This window comes from Cenococcum geophilum (assembly GCF_001692895.1).
Source record: "Cenococcum geophilum 1.58 unplaced genomic scaffold K441scaffold_25, whole genome shotgun sequence".
In the NCBI taxonomy this organism is placed as follows: Eukaryota; Fungi; Ascomycota; class Dothideomycetes; order Gloniales; family Gloniaceae; genus Cenococcum; species Cenococcum geophilum.
Genome location: NW_027137583.1, coordinates 1,026,030 through 1,045,744, shown reverse-complemented (window position 1 = coordinate 1,045,744; position 19,715 = coordinate 1,026,030). Strand labels below are relative to the sequence as shown.

The window sequence follows — 19,715 nt, the reverse complement described above, 5'->3', positions numbered from 1 at the left end:
GCACTATCTAGATAACTTTATCTTTATACTCTTTAACGCTTTTATTCTTTCTTAATTACTTAGTATATATAACTAATTAAGTAATAAATTAGGCATCCTATAAAATAAATTAAAGAATATTAAAGGCACTATGGCTAAAGTCCTAGGTTATATTATAGATACTCTAAAGTCTAAGCTGCGTCTTTCTCCTTTAAAATAGGCTACTATAATTAAGGAGATTAATAAAGCGTTAAGTGGTAGATCCCTAACGCTAATTTAGAGTTAAAAACTGGCTAGTAGACTCGCTTAGAGCGCCTAGGTAATTAAGCTTAGGTGTTTATATAACCGCTCTATCTAGGAGTTTATCTCCACTTTTATAAAGGTAGGTAATTATCCTTGCTAACGGCTAATAGCTAAACTTCGCTAAGACTTATTATAGTAAAGGGATACTCTTACCCTTTTAAATAATATCCTCTTCTTTAATAATACGGATTAAAAATAATTTTATTTCTTCTTAGATATATCTGGAATTCTTAATTATAGGGCCTTCTTTTTCCTTAAGGATTCTTAAGGGATAATATAGCCGCCCTATTTGGTATCTCTACCCTAAGATAATTCTTTAAGCTACTATCTTAATATAGAATACCGCCTTGCCCTAATTAATAAGTAGGAGGTTTAAGTAATTACGACCTTATTCTAGCTCTGGGTAACGCGGTAGGAGTATAGCTTAGTTTATATCTATATAGATAATATAGTAGCACTCTTAGGATTCTAGAATATAGTAGTAAAAGAACTAGGTAATTACCCGCTCTATAAGATCCTCTAACTAGCTATAGCTTATAATATTACGCTCTATACGGAGTAGGTTTCCTTTATAGAAAATAGGCTAGCTAATACTCTATCTTATTTTAATTGCGATAGGGTATTATTACTATACCTATATTAGGATACTTCTAATTTACCATTACTATACACTTCTTTATTATATTTAATCTAACGCTAAAATAGGAGACCTAGTTTCTCTTAAAGACCCCCTACCTAATTTCTAGATTAAGGTAAAAGCCCCCTTAAAATGCTTTAGCTAACTATTATAGTATAGCCTCTCTAATAGAATAAGAGATTTATACTATCCTATAATTAAGAGTTAGGAAGGCTACTATAACCTTTATAGAGCGGTAAAGTACCTAGCGCCCCTTTACTACTTAGGAGAATGGATTACCTAATAGATTTTTAGTAATGCTAGTCTAGGAATAAGCCGTATTAAGCCTACTATAGTTAGAGCCTACGTCTCTATAATTTAATCCTACTATATTAATGCTAATTATAATACCTCCGTCTTTAATAATTCTATTATTAAGAGGATCCTAAACAGTATAATATCTATAAATTCCTTTACTACAGCTAAAAGATTACCAATTACTAAAGATATTCTTACTTAATTGGTTACCCTAAATACCTAATCCGTTAAGGATTTTAACTTTAACACCGCCGTTACTACGGCCTTTATGGGATTCCTTTATCTAGGCGAGATTACCTATACTAAGGCTTAGAAAGATAGCTATGCCTTCTTTACTATAAAATATATTAGAAATAACATAATACTAATAGAGGACTATATAATATTATATCTAAAGCGTAGTAAAATGGACGTTAATTACTAAGGAGTCTTAATTATAATTGCCGCTTTAGGGCAACCTAAATACGCAGTTTAAGCTATAAAATACCTATTTAAAAATAACCCCTAACCTAAAAACGCCCCTCTCTTTTACTTTAAGAGATTAGCCTTTATAAGCTACGTGGTTAGGAATAAGCTTATTCGTACTAACTTAATAGCACGAGTAAGTCGTATCCCGGGGCACGAAATACATATAGTATTGTATGCTCTTTGGGATGGTGGTGACTTGTCTTCTAATCGTACATAAAGAGGTGCAATTTAAGGGGTTTCCTGAGCTCGCTTAGCTCACGTGATTGCGACCATAAATTCCTGTACGAACTCGTTTAGACACTAGCAGTACTTGAAAAATGAAACAACTTGTATATAGCCTCCGTAATTGCTTTAATAAAACCGTAAAATATAAGAGAAAATATATAAGAAATAAAACCATAAAATACAAAAGAATTTAAGAAATAAAACCGTAAAATACAAAAGAAATATATAGGAAATTCCTCCGTATAATAGGTGCTATGCTATAATTATATACTAGCGGTACTTAAAGTGAAAACCGCTTNTATATAGCCTCCGTAATTTGCTTTAATAAAACTNTAAAATGCAAAATATATAAAAATAAAACCGTAAAATATAAAAGAAATACGTAAAAATAAAACTGTAAAACATAAAGGAAATGCGTAAGAAATCCTCCCGAAGTGCCTTCTGGGCTGCCTTTTAAACGGTGCTCTAGGCTAGCTGTAAGTCCTGCTTATAGGCCGTAAATAAACTATGCAGCCTTCCGTCGGGCTGTAAATAAACCGTACGGCCTTCCGATGGGCCGTAAACGAGCTGTAAGTGCTCTATTAGTCTCGTTCTAACACTAGGAGTATTATATTACCTCCCTTGGTGTTTAAGGACTCTATATAGCTTTTCGGCTAATAGGTGGCCGAAACGGCGGTATAGGTGGTGGGTTTTGGTACTGCTGGCGGCAGCGGCGGTTAGTAAGGGTAGTATATGCTCTTTGGCTGGGGTGTTCCTTCTTCTATATAACGGCTAAGGACTAGGCAGTAAAGGGTAGATCGAATAAGGCTATAGGTTGTTTATGCTCCTTAGCCATAGGCTTTGCCTTGTGTAGCTCGTTTTGGGGAAGGTAGGGGTTATACGTGGGTTGGTCCATATGCAGTAGGGGGAGGGTAGAGGCGGTTGCCGTAGGCAGTAATTGCTGGGTAGGTTGCGGAGGTTCGTACGAGCTTGGCTGCCGTGGCTCCTTGGCTTTGGTTAATGAAGAGGGTAAAGCTAGCGGAGCTTGTGCGGACGGAGCTTTTACAGACGGAGCTTTTGCGGACGGAGCTTGCGCGGACGGAGCTTGTATAGGCGGAGCTTGTATAGGCGGAGCTTGTACGAACGGAGCTTGCGCGGACGGAGCTTGCATAGGCGGAGCTTGCGCAGATGGAGCTTGCGGGGGCGGAGCTTGTGTAGGTAGAGCTTAAGCAGACGGGGCAGTTGTAATATTTAATTAAGGCTCTAGTAACTGAGCTGGGGTAGGAAGGCCAGGTAGAGGATTGTCCTTTAAGGCTTGCGGGCCTATTGCATTATTATCTTAAGGGTTAAACTCCTTTTAATCGGTCGCTTGATCTTAATTTCCACCAGAGTCCACTTATCGATTTCCACCAGAGTCCACTTGTTGATTTCCACTAGAGTCTACCTGTTAACTTCCACCGATATCCGTACGAGTCTTGTTAGGCTCTTCCTTTGACGTCTTATTCAGTTCTTCCCTTAGCATAACTACCCCACTAGAACGTTCCGTAAAACCATTCTGCTATAGGGTATACTGCTAATGGCCAAGTTACCAAGGGTTGTACTACTGCTGGGCAGGCTGCTGGGTAGGACTTAGTTGGTGTGGGTACTGTAGTTTCTAGGGGACTTTTAAAGTAGGCAGGGGTAATTCTAGCTCGTCTGGTTTAACGGGTGCTTCCAGTTCGTTTGGTACAACGTTATAGGTATTCTTAGTAGGGTGGGAATGTGACGTTGTGTATAGTAAAAGTCCTATTTCTCCAGGCGGTGGTAGATTTGTATATATTGAAGGTCCTAAAAGACTAGAGATCCAATTGGGTTTTTAAGAATCAAAGAATCTATAGGTATTAATGTGGTCTAGGACTTCCTCTTTAGTCCATTCCGTTTGGTTCTTCTCGTGTATTATGTTGTACAAGGACTATACAACAGTGACTCGTTTATTCCTTTCAACCCATACACCTTAGTCACATAAAAGGGTTTGTAGTTTACGGATAGTAACAGGGTTGCAGGCCTTAAGAATAGCTTCCATAAAGTCCGCAAAGTCTTCCTGGTATTGCTCCCACAGGTCGTTATTCATAAGCTTAAAGTGTTTGTATTCAAGGATTTTAAAACTAATGTAGTCGTTAACGTTGTTTGTAGACGTAACGTCAACTCCTTATCTCTACTTCTTTTAACCTTTACTGACTTGCTTGCTGATGTCTGCTATACTATAGTGTAGTGTGGTGCGTAGCGGGTGGTAGCAGCTTGTAACGGGTGGGGGAGGTCTTATAACGGTCCGTAAAATCGATTAATAGGTCCATAATAGTTTATAGGAGGGTAGGGGTTTTCCGCAAAAGGTCCGAAGAGGTTTAAGGTTTAAGGGGTTTGAGGATAGGGGTTCCGTATAGGTCTGTATTCGCGTCTATAACTTCTGGTAAACCGTACTAAGACTTGAATAAGTATACAGAGTTGGTAATAGTCCGTAATCCCCGACTTCCGACCTTCCAGCAGGTCATACTAGGAGTCTAAACGGGTGGTCGCTGTCGTGTGTATCGCTCGGGGGGAGGTATCGAGTGATTGCTGATCTGTGCGCGCTCACTGATCAGTATTCGTACTAACTTAATAGCACGAGTGAGTCGTATCCCGGGGCACGAAATACATGTAGTATTGTATGCTCTTTGGGATGGTGGTGACTTGTCTTCTAATCGTACATAAAGAGGTGCAATTTAAGGGGTTTCCTGAGCTCGCTTAGCTCACGTGATTGCGACCATAAATTCCTGTACGAACTCGTTCAGACAAAGCTAAAGTATAAAGTTACCGCTTTTGGCCTCTACTTTAAGCTCTATAACGGACACTTGTTTTAAAAAGGTGCTACTTAATATATTTAAGATAACGGTTTTACGGACGGCTAAATATAGTAACTAGGCCGGTGGTCCTTATAAGCGTTTTAGCTTTACTATTTATTATCCCTAAAAAACCTATTTTAGCTAAGTATAAACTTCTAATATAGAACACCAATACCGTTCTTATTATTACTNNCCCTAGATNNAATAGGCGAANGTATTTAGGCATAANGGCGTNNAGNAGTNCCTATTTTNGCACTCTAATANATTAACTTAAATCTCTCCTTTCCCCCCCTTTTTTATTTTTTATTTTTTCTTCCCCCTACTTTACCTTATATAGTATGGGCGCTGCGCTTCTAGGTCTATAGGCATTATATTTAGTTAAGGTAGAGCAATCCCCTATAAATAGCCTTATAAATATACCTATTCTTAATTAATACCTTTAAGCTTGTACCCACTAATTAGATTAATTAATCCTTTTCTTTATAAGCATATAAATAATAGATAGATATATCTATATAGCTAAACGAGCACTATAGCAGCACCCCTATATCTTAGTAATACTAATATTATTAACATTTATAAAATTAAGCCTTGCTTGCTTACTTTCCCTCCTACCTATACCTTTTTCTTTAGTTGTATATTTTAGGCTTTATAAATAGATACTGTAGCAATATACTTGCGCACGGGTCTATAGGCATTACGTTTAGTTAAGGCAGGGTAATTCCCTGCAAATGGCCTTGCGAATATACCCATTCTTAATTAATGCCTTTGAGCCCGTACCCACCAATCAGATTAATTAATCCTCTTCTCCGCAAGCGTGTGAATAATAGACGTGGGTGATAGGGTTATGACGGTCGGCTACTACCGCCTTCCTGGTGTACACCAAAATACTGCCAAAATGTCGACAGTGTGCACGACCCAACGGCGTATTTTGGTGCTCCATCTAACTACATCAGGAGGCGGGTTACACGTGACTGGAATCATCGAAACTCTATTTTGGTCATCGAAACTCTATTTTGGTCATCGAAATTTCCGTCCAGGTCAGACGCGCTTGACATGTCCATCAAAGGATCAACAGTACTTATTGATCGCCATTGTCTGTGTCGTTGAAACTTCGCATACCACTCTACGGCATAACAACCGTTTGGTCAAATTCAAGCACAGCTCCTTCGACCTTCCCTGTCCACTTGCCGAGTAACTCACGGCACTGCGAGATGTCTTGGCCGAGTTGGAATTCTATGAGCTTGCCTTTGTAGTCAACAGGGTCGATCTCTAAGCTCCTTGCCTCTCTTGGTGTCTTGGTCTTCAGACGGTGCGGTGGCTTCAGCCCTCCCATCGACCAACCTGACGCACTCACTTCGCACAAGATCGGCTGAGAGTGCTCGATCAAGGCTGCAAAACGGACTTCCGAAGGTACACCACGTTCTGTAGCTTTGTTCTCCTCCAATGTCCAGACACAAGTGTTCTTCCGTGGTATCCCGCGCGCAGAACCCTCGATCACGAATGCGTGCTCGATCTCGACGGCCGACTCTCTCTCCACGGAAGGCGTAACTCCGACCACAGAAGGCGTAACTCCGACCTCTACAGGCCCTGTAGGAACCGTCAAAGGCAGCTCCAGACCCCAATGAACAGTCTTCGACTTTTTCGCTGTTCCTCCGAACGCTTTACGAGGAGCATATTGTTGTACGCTGACCGGGGGTACTGCCGCCGAGATTGTGGTGCTGACGACTGACTCGGGACTTGGAAGTTTCTGCGTAAGTTTCACTACCAAGACGGCACTCTGGAAGCGTCGCCCCACGCTAGGGTGGTATACGGTATGCCAAACGAATAAGCTGTGATTGCGATCGATGGTTTGTATGGTTGTGAGCCGGACGGAAAGATACGATCCTGCTCCTTCGGCGTCTCCAGCTTCGAGATTTGTCACGCCGTCTTCCACCACGACAGGCTTGGAAGGCCACGAACCGAGTTCCTGGCTCTTGAGGATATCAACCTCGAGATCGATCTTGATTGTTGGAGGCTCCATATTTGTAGAACGCTAGCACGCTAGACAGGAGCAGTTAGACTGTTGAATCTACAATTTGGAGAGTGCATTCTGATGCTTTGCGTAGCTACCCTCGACACCAAAGTGCGCTGTGCAGCTGATTCAGCTGCAGCTGCAGCTCTACCAATCAGGTCATGCCACACCATCGACCAACTGCGATCTCGTCGGAGGACTTTAGAACTCCTAGATGCGCGATACTCCTTACATTGGACCCAAGGCGTAGCTGCAATGCATTCAGCGCTTCTTGAGAATGCTATTCGCCTCAGATCTTCAGGACAATATCATGCAGCCTTATCCGCCTTGGCTGCTGACGATCTTAAGGCTGAGCCAGGATCGGAGGCTCGACGACGGTCGTTGCTTGAGCGACTTCTATGCAATGTGCTTTCGCACAATTTCAATGCTGTCAAAGAGCTCGCGGCTCTCATCAGCAAAGAAAGCTCGGCCTGGCCAGATGATGACACAGATCTGTTCCGGCTCCTTTACGCTTATGCACGCTTTCACACTGCCATAGACCTCAAAGGGGCACTAGACGTATCGAATGAAATCTATGTCAGGTATTTGCGTGACACCGGGCCTTCGGAGTTTCAGCCCATTCATATCTTGCTACTCTGCTTCAGTACCATAGTCACACACCTTGGTAGCACGTTCTTCGGCATGCTGGATCAGGAATTCTTGCAAAAGCTTGAAGAACTTCGAGTCAGTCTTCTAGAAAACGGGCAATACAGTGATTTGGGTATGGTCCATCTAGCTGAGGCGGAATGTCTCAACGCTCGCGAGCAGATCCAACATTTACAAGCAACGATCGAGTCGTCCAGCTTCAGAAACATCGATCTCGAAGTTTACCTGAAGGTACTTCAGCTAAATGCCTGCTATGCTATAGATGATCGGCACACTTCTGACCAATTGGTCTCTGATTTGTGGTCATCTTCTCTGGCTGAGCACAATTATGAAAGGCACTTGCGGGCACAGTATCTGGAAGTCAAGTATACGAACGAAAGCAGCAAGGTCGATGACGACCTGGAAAGGCTTGATGCCAGTGTAGAATTGCAAGGCACTGGCGAGCTCAGGCAAGCGACAGGGTTCTTGCAGGCGCGTAGACATTTAGAGATAGGAATTGTAGATCAGTACGTGGAGGATGTACTTGCTTTGTTAAAACAAAGGTGAGCCGAACAACGTTGTCAAAAATTTGAGCGAACTAACTTTATCACAGTCAATCGTGCAGGCTTCCTAAAAGCCCTGCTGATCTCGCTGAAGCATTTCAGACCCATGACGTGGCAAAGCTCTCGCAATCTGCATGGCTGTTCTGGCGCCAATACATGAACATCCTAACTGCGGATATGAACGCGCAAAATCGACGACCCTTGGCTGTTCGATGTGTTCAGACCTTCTTTGAAGTTCAGACTGAGTGTACCATTCCCGAGCTGCGATATACTTTGACTACTATGCCTGCAGAGTGTTACGAGAAGATCGGGGACACGCATCAAGTACTACACTGGAGAGGTCTGGGTGCTGAAATTGCGAAGGATTGTGATGACGAGGATATCAGGGACGAAGCTGAATGCAACCTGCGACTCGTGCTTGTGGATGATGCTGTTATCGTGCCCGATGATCCACACGGAGCTCAGCAGAAAAGCTGGAACGCAGCCAAACTTCAAGATCTAGAACTTCTGTACGAGGACACCAAGAAGCGGGAGAAGTGGAAGTATGCCTTCCGCTATGCTCAAGATCTCCTCAATAAGGAACTTGATGCAGCGGTGGCCCAGGGCTTGCCACCAACCGGCCGAAAATGGTATGCAAACACGCTGGAGGCGTTGAACCATCTTGAGGACGCGGATCAGCTAACATATCGCCCACATATCTTATTCGCCTTAGCTCACGCAAAGTTTGACTATGAAGATTACGCGAGCAGCATCGACGACCTAGAAGAGGTCATCAGGATCTCAAAGATAGCAAAAAACGGTAGCATGGAGCAAATGGCCTTGTTCACTTCCGCCGGTGCTAGATTGCATCTCTATCAAAACAATCACGAACCATCATACTGGTCATCCGGGAATGAAAAGCTCGATCTTTGTCTCGCCTTATGCACACAGGAGCAACGGCTAGATTGGATAGCGTGCTGTCATACTTTGAAAGCCGCTCTGTGGTATTCAAAGCGAGATGCTGACGACAACGCTCTGCAGAATACTCTATACCACATCACTCAAGTGCGAAAGCTTTGGACTGAGGAGATGAAACCCTTGTTCGGCAGTCTTAAACTCGACAATCTGCTGACAAGATACGCACTAAGCGGACGAAACGCAAAGACACCATACTCTATTTTCGGCATGGCCGTGGATATTTGCATTGCCCTCGGTGACCACCATCAAGCATGGTCATGGATCGAGTATAGCAAGGCGCGAGCCCTTCATGACAGCCTCGAGCACGTCGAGGATGAGTCACATCTGCAGATCGAAGGAGCCGAGACGGATGACAAACTTCTTGAACACTTCTTGACGAACCGGGCTGTTGTTCTGGTACATTGGATGATCCTTGGGGAGAGAATTTTGCTCTGTGTCTCCCAGGATTCAACTGCCTATACATTATGGGAACTCAATTGCACCAGGTCGGCGGCAGAAGAATGGTACCACAGTTTGGTAGCTTCGAAGGAAGATCTTTCCGATCCTGAAACTGCCGATGAGATACTGTCAGAGCTTCAAGAGCTTGTACGGCCGCTTATTAATCTCACAACCAAGAAGGAAGATAGCATTTTCATTCTCTGCCCTACACAGGTCATCTTCAAGATACCGGTTCATGCTATCCCTGTGGATGGCAAATGCCTTCTCGACTTGGCGCCTGTCGTATACACCCACTCCTTTGCAGTACTCAGACGACTAATGCAACAAACCTCAAGTGGCGCACACCCAGATGTTCGGGAGTTCGAGTTCTTTGCTAGCCCAACAGGAGACACGCCGGCCGGCTCGGAGGCTGTCAGCAAGATTGTCGCACGGTGCGGCGGGCGACAACATATTGATAACGTCTCAAAAGAAGAATTCTTGGAAAGCACCAGCGGGGGTTCATGGGTACATTTCCATGGCCACATCATCTCAGAAGACCATCCTCTCAATCAAGCCCTACTGTTCCATCATGGTGAGAAATTAGCTGCACGCGAAGTCTTCAAATTGGACTTGTCGAGTAAGCGTCCAGTCATGCTCCTTATCGGCTGCGGGTCAGGTGTTGAGAGGCTAGACCCAGGGGACGAACCGCTTGGCCTTGTGTCCGGTATATTATTCGCAGGTGCGTCCTCAGTGATTGCTACCATGTGGCCTATCCATGACCGACTATCGGGTGCGAAGTTCAGCGAGCACTTCTATGGTATTGATTGTGATGAAAAACACAAATTTGAAGAGACTATTGACCTGGCAAGGCGTATGAGAGCTGCTGCTCTTAGCATCAAGGAGAACATACCAACTCGAGCGCCCTACTTCTAGGCTAGCTTTGTATTATATGGACAATGGAACTTCAGGTATGCTAATTGACTAGGTCTGAAGAGCGAAGAGCACCAGGCAAGGCTGTGACCGGATGTTCGTAGATAGTTTGGCATTACAGTCAAATCTCTTTAATACGATACCGTTTGTTCGGCTGAACGTATCATAATATGTCAGACGACGCGCTAATTGCGATCGTCGTCCTGTTTCCTTTGAGGGTATAGACCAGGGGTGTCTTGGCCATTTGACTTGACTGTATATATTGAGGCTTAACAGCCTACAGTAATTCGACAGAGTTTTCCTTCTTGACTGCTTCGTTCAACATAATACTAATAGTATTGTTATATTAAGAGTTACGTGTAGGGTGAATAAGCAAGAAAAACGGGGATTTAATACCTACACTATTTGAGGTTAATTTAGGTAGATCTAAGATCGGATAATATTACTATTTGTATATACAGAAGTGCTGCCAAAAATCTAAAATTTGACCCTATGACTCTATCAGATCTATATAAATTACCCGATTGGGATAAGCGCGCTGTCAGCTCTGCAGTCAGCGTATACACCTTTCCAGCGAGCGTCCAGCGAGCGACTTGATTGGCCGCAGTCAGTCGGCGGAAGGCGTCATCGCTCGCTGAACGCAGCCTGTTGGCCACACTGATTAATAATTTAGCTGTCGCCATGGAGATGAGTGGGTGTTGGGTGATTATGGAATTTCGAATGGATTCGTGAATTGGTAATTTTTCCAATACTACTGGTCTCTTAGTGAACCCTATTTCGTTCGAATGCTGTGAAAAATCCCAGGTACCCTAGGGAGGTGTGTGATGCGCCGGAGGAATACATTCGGTGACATGTTGAAATAACGAGACTAAGGGCCAAGTTGAGGGAAACCGATGGAGAATGCGATTCTGAGAGATTTGACAGATTGCGGACGGATATCAAGAATAATGAAGGAGAGAGGTAGAATGAAGGAGGTGATAAAGTAAGTACGCCCTAGTAGAATGGATTCGAAAGCTAGATGGAATCGCATTGAAAGAGCTATCGATGAGGACAAAACCAGTTGACTGTAATGCGTGGATCATTTCCAATATTCTTTGGGGATTTCATAGCCAACCCGGCGGAGGTTGGGCCCGTGGAGCTTTGGGAGTCATAGGAGAGGTCATATCCCCGGAAATTCTCCAACCTTTCGTTGGGAGTAATTGTACTCTCAGTTCCTTCGCCCTTGCTCGCGGCGTGCCTTTTGATACTGGGCGGGTAATTCTTTTTTGATAATGGTCCGGCAGGCCGTAGAGTAGTGTTGCAATAGCCGATGTCTTCCATACCCCCACTTGATCCTTTTCCATTGCACTCTTGATGATTGTTGCAACGAGAAAGATAAAGCTAAGAATGAGCAGGCCAAGTGGAAGGGAAAACCATCCCCATCGAACTGACACATACGTTTCTTTATCGTAAGCGTCGCCGTGAATCATCTCCTTGCTCGACCCTGCTCGAATCACGTTGGTAAAGGCCGTCGCCATCCTGTCCACGTGCTCGCTCACGTTGGCTGGTGGTATCCATGGGTTCTTCTGCATCTTCCGAAGCATGACTCTGTCCCGGAAGCTCGTCCTGTATCTTAAAAACGGTTCAGCCGAAGAGTTCGCAACGGTCGTAAATGAAGGGAAAATCTCGTCAAAGGTACCAACGGTGTTCACGGCCGTAAGATCGCTAAGCCCGTAGGTAGAATGGTTTGGACCTGGCGAAGGCGCGTCAATAACGACATCTTCCGCGTAGGAGGTATTAGTACCACCCCCTTGCGGGCCATCGATCCGTATAGTTGTCCAAGGGTAAGGCCCTTCCGTTTCGTTCATGTAATGTTCTGTCACTTCTTCCTGATACATTGCTAGCCAGTAAGATGACTGAATCGTTTTAACGCACCACGAAAGCACGCATTCGTGTGCGATAGGCGTCTCATTCCGGTACACGCTTGGAGCTTCGTTCGCAGCACCAGCGATGATGAAGTCTTCTATCGGATTACGAATATGCTTGAAGTTAATCGAACCACCATAGAAAGTCTGCCTCATAGGGTTGGTCACGAGGGGTAAAATGCGCATCAACAGAGCTTCCTCTTCTCCGGAGTCGGTCGAGTTTTTCAGATAGCCCGACATGAGAACTGGCTCCTCGCTCGTCGCATTGAGCCAATACCCGCACACAGTTCCATTTGGGTATGTCCACTCGGTCCCGGGGCCAGTTAGATTAGACGTCCAGTCCACCCGTGTTTCGAGACAATCAAACGTAAGGAGCTGGGAAACATCTACACACTGGCTACAGACCCCAAGAGTCTCGTATGGTGGCCAGGTGCAGTTGCTAGTTGGACAGGAAAGAGGAACGTCTGCCCGAGTGCCATTGCCGAACTGCATTGGTTGGGTCCCATTGTTGTAGAAGAAGCTGTTGAGCACCGCATAGAGGTTTTCATCGCGCTGCGCTTGCAACAATCCGTTCATGTACTGTTCTGGATAAACAGGCTCATATCGCACCACCCTAGGAATTGAGCTATTCCCTTGTAGCTTCCATTTGTCAGGGAAGTCGACCACCTGCTGGAAAAATTGATCCAGCGCAAGTGCAAATATAGTGACCAAAGCTCCTAATGCCGCTAACGCCCTGCCCTTCGTCCGGATCAACAATAGAAATGAACCCCATGGCCCTCTCGAAGCATTGTCGAAGATCTCAAAGTCCCACATCTTCTTTGAGTGGCCTTGGAACCAACTCCACTTCAGTTGCCCTAGAGCCTCAGCTACTGGAAGAAGAAGAGCTGCAGAGGCGATTTTAGACAGGACCGAGATGAAGGCGTTCAGTGTGAGACCGATCTTGTTGAGCTGCCACTTGGATAAAGGCTCATTTCTCAGGTATATAAGGACACCGACAATAGCGCCCATGCATACAGCACTTATTGTCCAGCTGATGATCTCGAGCAGCCATCTTTCAATGACATTTCCGCTCAAGTTATATCGCCAAAGCCTCTGTTCGATTCGTTCAGCAATGTTCGGCAAGCGCCCGGGTTTTTCATCGACTAGGGATGGTATTTGAATGGATGGAAGCTTGGCTGGACCATCCATAATGCCCAAACCACCGAAATTGATCCTGTTGTCGATGTCCGCAGTTCCCGATTCCAAGTCAGTGAATTCGGGTTTCTCTGAACACTGCGAAGCACGAGCACCACTGAAGCGAACCCTTGGTCTTACTAATGGAAAGAAGCGAAGTAAAGGCCGGCGAGGCTGCTGCACTTCGATCTCTGGCGGTGGTTCTGGGATAGGCCATACTGCAGAACGGTCCCGAGCCGGAAGAGTCGATGGCGTCGGAAAGCTGAGGTGGACTGGTCGATCTGGTGGATTCTCAAGAGCAGGAGAGATGGTCGGCGTGGTGGGAGTAGTTCCATACGACTTCGGTAATCCGCGATCATCACTAGTTTCGAGAAAGATGGGGATATTTGGATAAGCGGACCATTTTATTGAGTTCGACATTTTCGGAGACGTATTAGATTATGTTCCACTGGGGAACGTCTAAGAAATCGGCTGGCTCTGCCAGCTTCGAAGTGAATGAGGAAGTAAAGAGGTAGTCTTTGGTAGACTGAACGAGAGGAGAAGTGTGGTAGGCTGGAGAAGAAGCAGAAGCAGCAGTTCCTTACCATCAAGATACTATTATCGACGCATGGCCTGGCATAAACGACCAGCCTCCAGACCGATGATCCGCAGCGGCGTGAAAGATCAAACACGTTTGTTACTAGGAACGTGCGTGCCAGCAATGTCACGATTCTAGAAACAGCATGCTTGACCGACCATTACCACAAATCAACGGCCAGGCCTACGCGCAAGGACCCGTCTGGCTTCCCCAGCCTCCTAGAGCGAAACGTGCCAAGCAAGGCGGCTAAGGGATGTTTTCTCTAAGCTGCATGTGGCACAGTGTTCAGATGAAGCTAGGCTAGGGCACTGGCATACCCCAGCCTTACAGAGATGGAATATAAATCGCCCGGTATAGTGTATCTTGTAGCCGCTGGGGTAGGTAATTTAGATGCATGTTACGCTTATTATTAGATTTCGGCCGCAGGAATAGAAGTCGGCGTGATAATGACGCTGTGGCACGGTATAGGCGGCTACAACGCCCTCGACGTGCTGAAACAAACATAGCGTAGCAGCCGTTAGAGATACAAGGGGTACCACGAACGGGGCAGACGCCCTCCCTGCTAGTATGTTTTCAAAATAAGCGAGCCTTGCAAAATGGTTGGGCTGTATTATTCTGCTAGCATATTAGCAGGGAGGGCGTCCGCCCCGTACGTGTACTAGTCGTTGTGGTGGTCGAAACTTTCCGGGGAGATCGGAGATGTGGCGTGAGCGCGATATTTAAGCGCGGACGTCGATCCCACACCCGATTTTTAGGACACCTAGCTAATCATTATCGATAAGATAAACAACTCCCACGATAGATTACGAAACTTGTTTCCTCAACACCATCAATTAACGAAACAAAATCTGTTCATGCCTAAGATCTTATTACATGACGTGAGCCCTCCCTTTTCCTTGACTCTTCTATACACATTACTGACTTCTAATAGCTACAAATACGGCGCCGAATTCTGCTACGTCTGCGACGTGAACTGGAAGTACTGACCTTGCGACCAGTGGAACGAAGAACGACTCGTCGTCAGAGCAAGAGAAGTCGTCAACCGCGATGCACCACTTCAACTTCCCCGATTTGAATTCAACCGCCGCGTCGACCAGATGCGGAATGCACTTCGTGGGAATCATGAATGTGCGCATCGGGGATGGCTGCCAAAAGTTGAAGGTGGGAATGGGCAAGTATTCGTTGCGAGATGTGCGCGAAACGGCATACAAAATTTATTATGCGGTGTCCCCAGTGTTATGTGCAGATTTGTGCGGACTGTCGGCGCAATCGCTTGCGATGAGTATTCATATGGGGAGGATTATGGCTATCGCCGACATCAATTTATATCATATCAACTTTCGACTCCAGTTCCTCGAAGTACTCACTTACGAACTCTCTATAGGCAGGAAGAAAAGTTCGGAAAATTCTCACTCCCGAGTCGACGTCGTAAACGTAACCCCTTCTCCGCAATATTTTCTTCGGGCGTCATCCGCGAACGCCGCTCGGTTTCAGCCGTGAGCTGAGCTATGTTCCTCAGAATTTCCTCTCCTTCTGATGCCGCTTGTAAGATCTGTAGGACACTCGGATCTTCGGCAGTCTCTGCGGGGCTTTCGTGACGGTTGAGCCATGTTGTAGCGATACAAGAAATAGCGGATAGAGTGTATTCACAGCGGTCGTCTGGGCGCGTTTTCAGCCAAGTTAGCTTAGGAAGGTCGCGGGGGAGATATGAGTTTTCACAAGCTCTGGCAGCAAAGAGGGTCGCATAGAGGGTGTTCTGGATGGAGACGCGATGAGGTGTCGATGGAAGCGGCCACGAGGGGCGGGGGGAAAAGTGGCACACTAAGCGAACAGAAAATGCCTCAACCCCTGGTTTTGTGGATCTTCTGCTAGCACGCCACAAGCCTTGCAACCTAAGTTGAGCTATCTATCGCAATCGGATATCATTATTACCATGTCAATTCAACAATCGATAGAACTCTCTAACAATGCTCTGCACCGCCTGCAGACACATTGACCTCAAGCAAGTGGTTGATGGAGGTGGGCAGCAGCTCCATGCCAGCTACAATGCCCTGAGCGATTCAGCCTCTAAAGGATGCACTCTTTGCACCTTCATCAGGGAGCGATTGCCGCTATATAAACGTGACCTTGAACTTTGCAGAGTACAACGTATCGAGATTAGTACTGGAGAGTGGCTTGGTGGGACTGAGAGCAGTTATGAACCGCTCTCAAGCCTTTTCCCATCGAAAAAGTTTGGTAGAAAACTCGCAACTGCGCCTGTTGTGTTGCGAGTGGAGGACTCAGAGATCAAGAATACGATTGACACCGGAATTAGATTTGTTCAAATTGCAGTTCCAGATTTCCACAGAAATGGAGATATGAGGTATGACCTCTGGCAGGATATTGAGCTCTACACTCTTTCAGGTTGGTGCCGATATTCAATTTCTCTGTGATGCATATTTATGACATGCTCTAGAGGATCCCTCGGCGTCTGTCATAAGAGCGAGACCAGTAGAAGAGACCTGCAGATCGGACAAAGCTTTTGCGCTTGCAATTTCATGGCTCAAAACTTGCCTAGAGCGCCATGCCGTATGTGGACGTGGTTCTAAGAAAACATTACCAACAAGAGTCCTCGACCTGAAACTGTTAGATCGTACCTTAGATCTCTCACTCTTTGAAACTAAAGGTCGGTCAGGGCATTGGCTTGCCTTAAGTCATTGCTGGGGCAAAGCCCAAATTTTAAAGACAACAACTCAAACATTGAAATCTCATATCAACAGAATCAAGTTTGAAAGCTTGCCGCTGAATTTTCAAGATGCCATTACAATTACTAGAAGATTGGGTTATCGGTACTTGTGGATTGACTCCCTGTGTATCATCCAAGACTCGGTCGATGATTGGCGTTCTGAAGCAGGTCAGATGCATAATGTTTACCGGAATGCAACCTTGACAATCATGGCAGAGGCGTCTTCAGAGAGCGGATCTGGGATATTCTTGAGCGGAGATTCGAAAAGAAGAAGCAAAGCTCATGCCATTGGTATCCCATACCTAGGAGCCGAGGCCGGCGATCCTAGGCGTTTCTATGTACGGGAGTGCTTGACTCCTGGATTGGATTCGCTAACGCCACTCCGCACTCGAGGATGGGTCTTACAGGAAGATCTCTTATCACCTCGGATACTAAAATACTCGAGTGAGCAGTTGTTTTGGGCTTGTCGCAGTCTGCGCTGTTGTGAAGCTGACCCAACCACTGATCGCCGGCACGAGGATATCTTCACACAGAGACGCCCAATCGAGGAGGTAGCGTATACAAATCTATCAGAATACGAGTCTCCGCAAAGCTACTTAGAGTGGTGGTACTCTGTAGTTGTGGACGACTTTACCCATCGCAAGCTTACTTCCGCCACTGACGTTTTGCCTGCGACGGGCGGAATTGCTAGACAAGTTCAAGGGGGCACAGGCTTCACCTATTTTGCCGGTGTTTGGCTAGAAGATATCCGACGTGGCCTTATGTGGATCTCCTGTGGTCAAGGCAAACGGAACAAGGAATATACGGCCCCGACATGGAGCTGGGCATCTATGACTTTCGATCTTGGTGAGAGGGAATGGATCTACGATTATGTCCACGTGGTACCTTCATGGAAGTATGGTGTCGCGATCGTTGGTCACGATATCAAAACCAGGTCTAGCGACGTATTTGGCCAAGTGGAATCTGGTACTCTACGAGTTCGAGGATACTGGAAGCCTGTAGACCAATTCGCTGATTGTCCTAGTCCTTTCTTTGATAATTTTGAAGATAGACGCCTTCTTTATCAACGATCAGAAGGGCTTACGTATAATGATCGCTCTTCTGAGCTTCTACCTAAGCAAGTTGTCTGCAGTCATGATACTATGGTGGGAGTTGAGGGAGTTGGTCCTGATCTTTTTGGTAAAGGCATTGTTTATCTGATGATCCTCAAGTCTGATTTTCCCTTTGTGGGCAGTGATGAGGAGGGTGATGAAGAGAGTGACGAGGAGGGTGATGAAGAGAGTGACGAGGAGGGTGATGAGGAGAGCGATGAGGAGAGTGATGAGGAGAGTGATGGGGAGGGTGATGAAGAGAGTAACGAGTATGAGGGCACAATATATGCGCTGATACTTGAGCCGACATGCTACCGAAATACTTATCGGCGGATTGGTGTTGCGCAGATACCCGAGGATGATGGCATGGCTGAGGGATGGGACATAGGCGAACTGACAATTATTTAGTAGCTTAGTTTCGTTTCTAATTCGAGCAGGATCTTAGTTGAACAGCACTGCATATTGTTATAAATTGACAGTAGAAGCTTAACTTTAATTATTTCTTCTACAATTTGTCTAAATATAAACAACAGCCAGGCCAAGGTCTTTCATTCGCCTGCAAGGCCGTACTGTCGGACGGACAAGTCACTTATAAGAACTCTGTCGATTGAAGCTGGCTCTAGAAGCTCTCTATATACATGAAGTAGGGGCAAAGGACTGACGACGGCACTGACGACGACACTGACGACGATTTAGAACTATTTCAATCGCCACCAGGTCGACATTGCCACCCAGTCGGTGATAGGTAATGAATAGGTAATAGAAAATAGATAGTAAGACATACGATGGCAAGAAACAGGGTGTGAGTCATAAGGTGGTACTTGACAGTGACCTCAACGTTCGACACGTACGGAAAACGTCTCTACCGGAATAATATAGTAGATTATAAGTTTTCCGCGTTTGACTTTGTACGGCCTGCGGGTGGTGTTGAAGGGGAGTTTGAACTTACCTCAGAAGCTCAGACTAAGAAATCGATTGCGGATATAGGAATATCCGCACCGTCCGCTAAGCTGATTTAGGACGGTAATCGTTTTCTTAGTCTGAGGCCCTTTGGCGAGATTTGTAGAAAACCTAAACACGGTTTATATGAGAAGACCTTATTAACTTTAACGAAATTGATCAACCCTCCCACAATACCTATCGACATAAAAATTACACCAAATTATAGAGAAAAGCCTACTCTATAAGTTATGAGATATTCAGCTCCTTATACGCGCGCAACGTTAAGAGGAATTCGTCGCCGTAGAGGCCCCAATTCTACATCTGCACTACCGAGCCGCGTAGTAAACACGCTTACGCCTACGCCGCTAGCCCTCTCTATAACCAGCGGATATTCTATCTACTATATACCTATTTAATTTATTTACTTTGCAGCCCTTTACAGGTTATGGTGTAGGTCCTAATAGAGTTGCAAGCTCTAGAGCTGTGGGGCTTCGCGGGAGCTCTGCGGAACAAAGCTCAGGGGAAGACCTGCACGGAACTCTGCACGGAGCTCTACCAAAACTCTACAAAAGCTCTACACGAAGCTCCGCACGAAGCTCTGTAAAAGCTCTGCTCGAAGCTCTACTCGGAGCTCTGCACGAAGCTCCGCTCGAAGCTCTGCTCAAAGCTCTACTCGAAGCTCTGCACGAAGCTCTGCACGAAGCTCCGCTCGAAGCTCTGCCCGAAGCTCTGCTCGAAGCTCTGCCCGAAGCTCTGCTCGAAGCTCTGCCCGAAGCTCTGCTCGAAGCTCTGCCCGAAGCTCTGCTCGAAGCTCTGCCCGAAGCTCTGCCCGAAGCCCTATACAGAGCTCCAAAGCTCTACTAACACGCAGCACTAATATACTAGGAAGGTTCCACAATCGCCCGTACGAACGCCCGTACGAACGCCCGTACGAACGCCTATACAATCGTCTCTACAAACGTCTCTGCAATTGATCTTCCGTACGAACGTCTGCACGTCTGCACATCTATACGTCTACACGCCTGCACGGAGCTCTGCACGAAGGAATGTAC

The 19,715-nt window shown here is 45.8% G+C and overlaps 5 protein-coding genes across 5 annotated transcripts; 3 read left to right on the top strand and 2 right to left on the bottom strand.

Moving 5' to 3' along the window:
- Nucleotides 1-5,845: 5,845 nt before the first annotated feature.
- Nucleotides 5,846-7,139, bottom strand: K441DRAFT_661126 (uncharacterized protein). Its single transcript, XM_067648834.1, has one exon. It carries the CDS (start codon nt 6,767-6,769, stop codon nt 5,873-5,875), a length of 897 nt encoding a protein of 298 aa, XP_067503262.1. The 5' UTR covers nt 6,770-7,139; the 3' UTR covers nt 5,846-5,872.
- A 985-nt stretch (nt 7,140-8,124) lies between these two features.
- K441DRAFT_612572 (uncharacterized protein) lies at nt 8,125-8,856 on the top strand (the record flags this gene model as incomplete). The annotated part of the gene is made up of 1 exon (XM_067645619.1): nt 8,125-8,856. A coding segment is annotated over one exon (732 nt), but the record flags the coding sequence as incomplete, so codon positions are not given.
- Nucleotides 8,857-11,354: 2,498 nt separating this feature from the next.
- On the bottom strand, nt 11,355-13,355 carry K441DRAFT_487620 (uncharacterized protein; the record flags this gene model as incomplete). Its single annotated transcript, XM_067641954.1, has 1 exon — nt 11,355-13,355. A coding segment is annotated over one exon (2,001 nt), but the record flags the coding sequence as incomplete, so codon positions are not given.
- Nucleotides 13,356-14,701: 1,346 nt separating this feature from the next.
- On the top strand, nt 14,702-15,811 carry K441DRAFT_661124 (uncharacterized protein). Its single transcript, XM_067648833.1, has one exon. It carries the CDS (start codon nt 14,953-14,955, stop codon nt 15,403-15,405), a length of 453 nt encoding a protein of 150 aa, XP_067503259.1. The 5' UTR covers nt 14,702-14,952; the 3' UTR covers nt 15,406-15,811.
- Nucleotides 15,812-15,872: 61 nt separating this feature from the next.
- On the top strand, nt 15,873-18,129 carry K441DRAFT_678038 (HET-domain-containing protein; the record flags this gene model as incomplete). The annotated part of the gene is made up of 2 exons (XM_067651129.1): nt 15,873-16,308; nt 16,361-18,129. The coding sequence occupies 2 exons, from the start codon at nt 15,873-15,875 to the stop codon at nt 18,127-18,129; spliced, it is 2,205 nt and encodes a 734-aa protein (XP_067503258.1).
- Nucleotides 18,130-19,715: the final 1,586 nt, after the last annotated feature.

What these genes read in the sequence shown, in the direction of transcription:
- K441DRAFT_661124 (XM_067648833.1), top strand. Translation starts at nt 14,953, where the DNA reads ATGCACCACTTCAACTTCCCCGATTTGAATTCAACCGCCGCGTCGACC.
- K441DRAFT_661126 (XM_067648834.1), bottom strand. Translation starts at nt 6,769, where the DNA reads ATGGAGCCTCCAACAATCAAGATCGATCTCGAGGTTGATATCCTCAAG.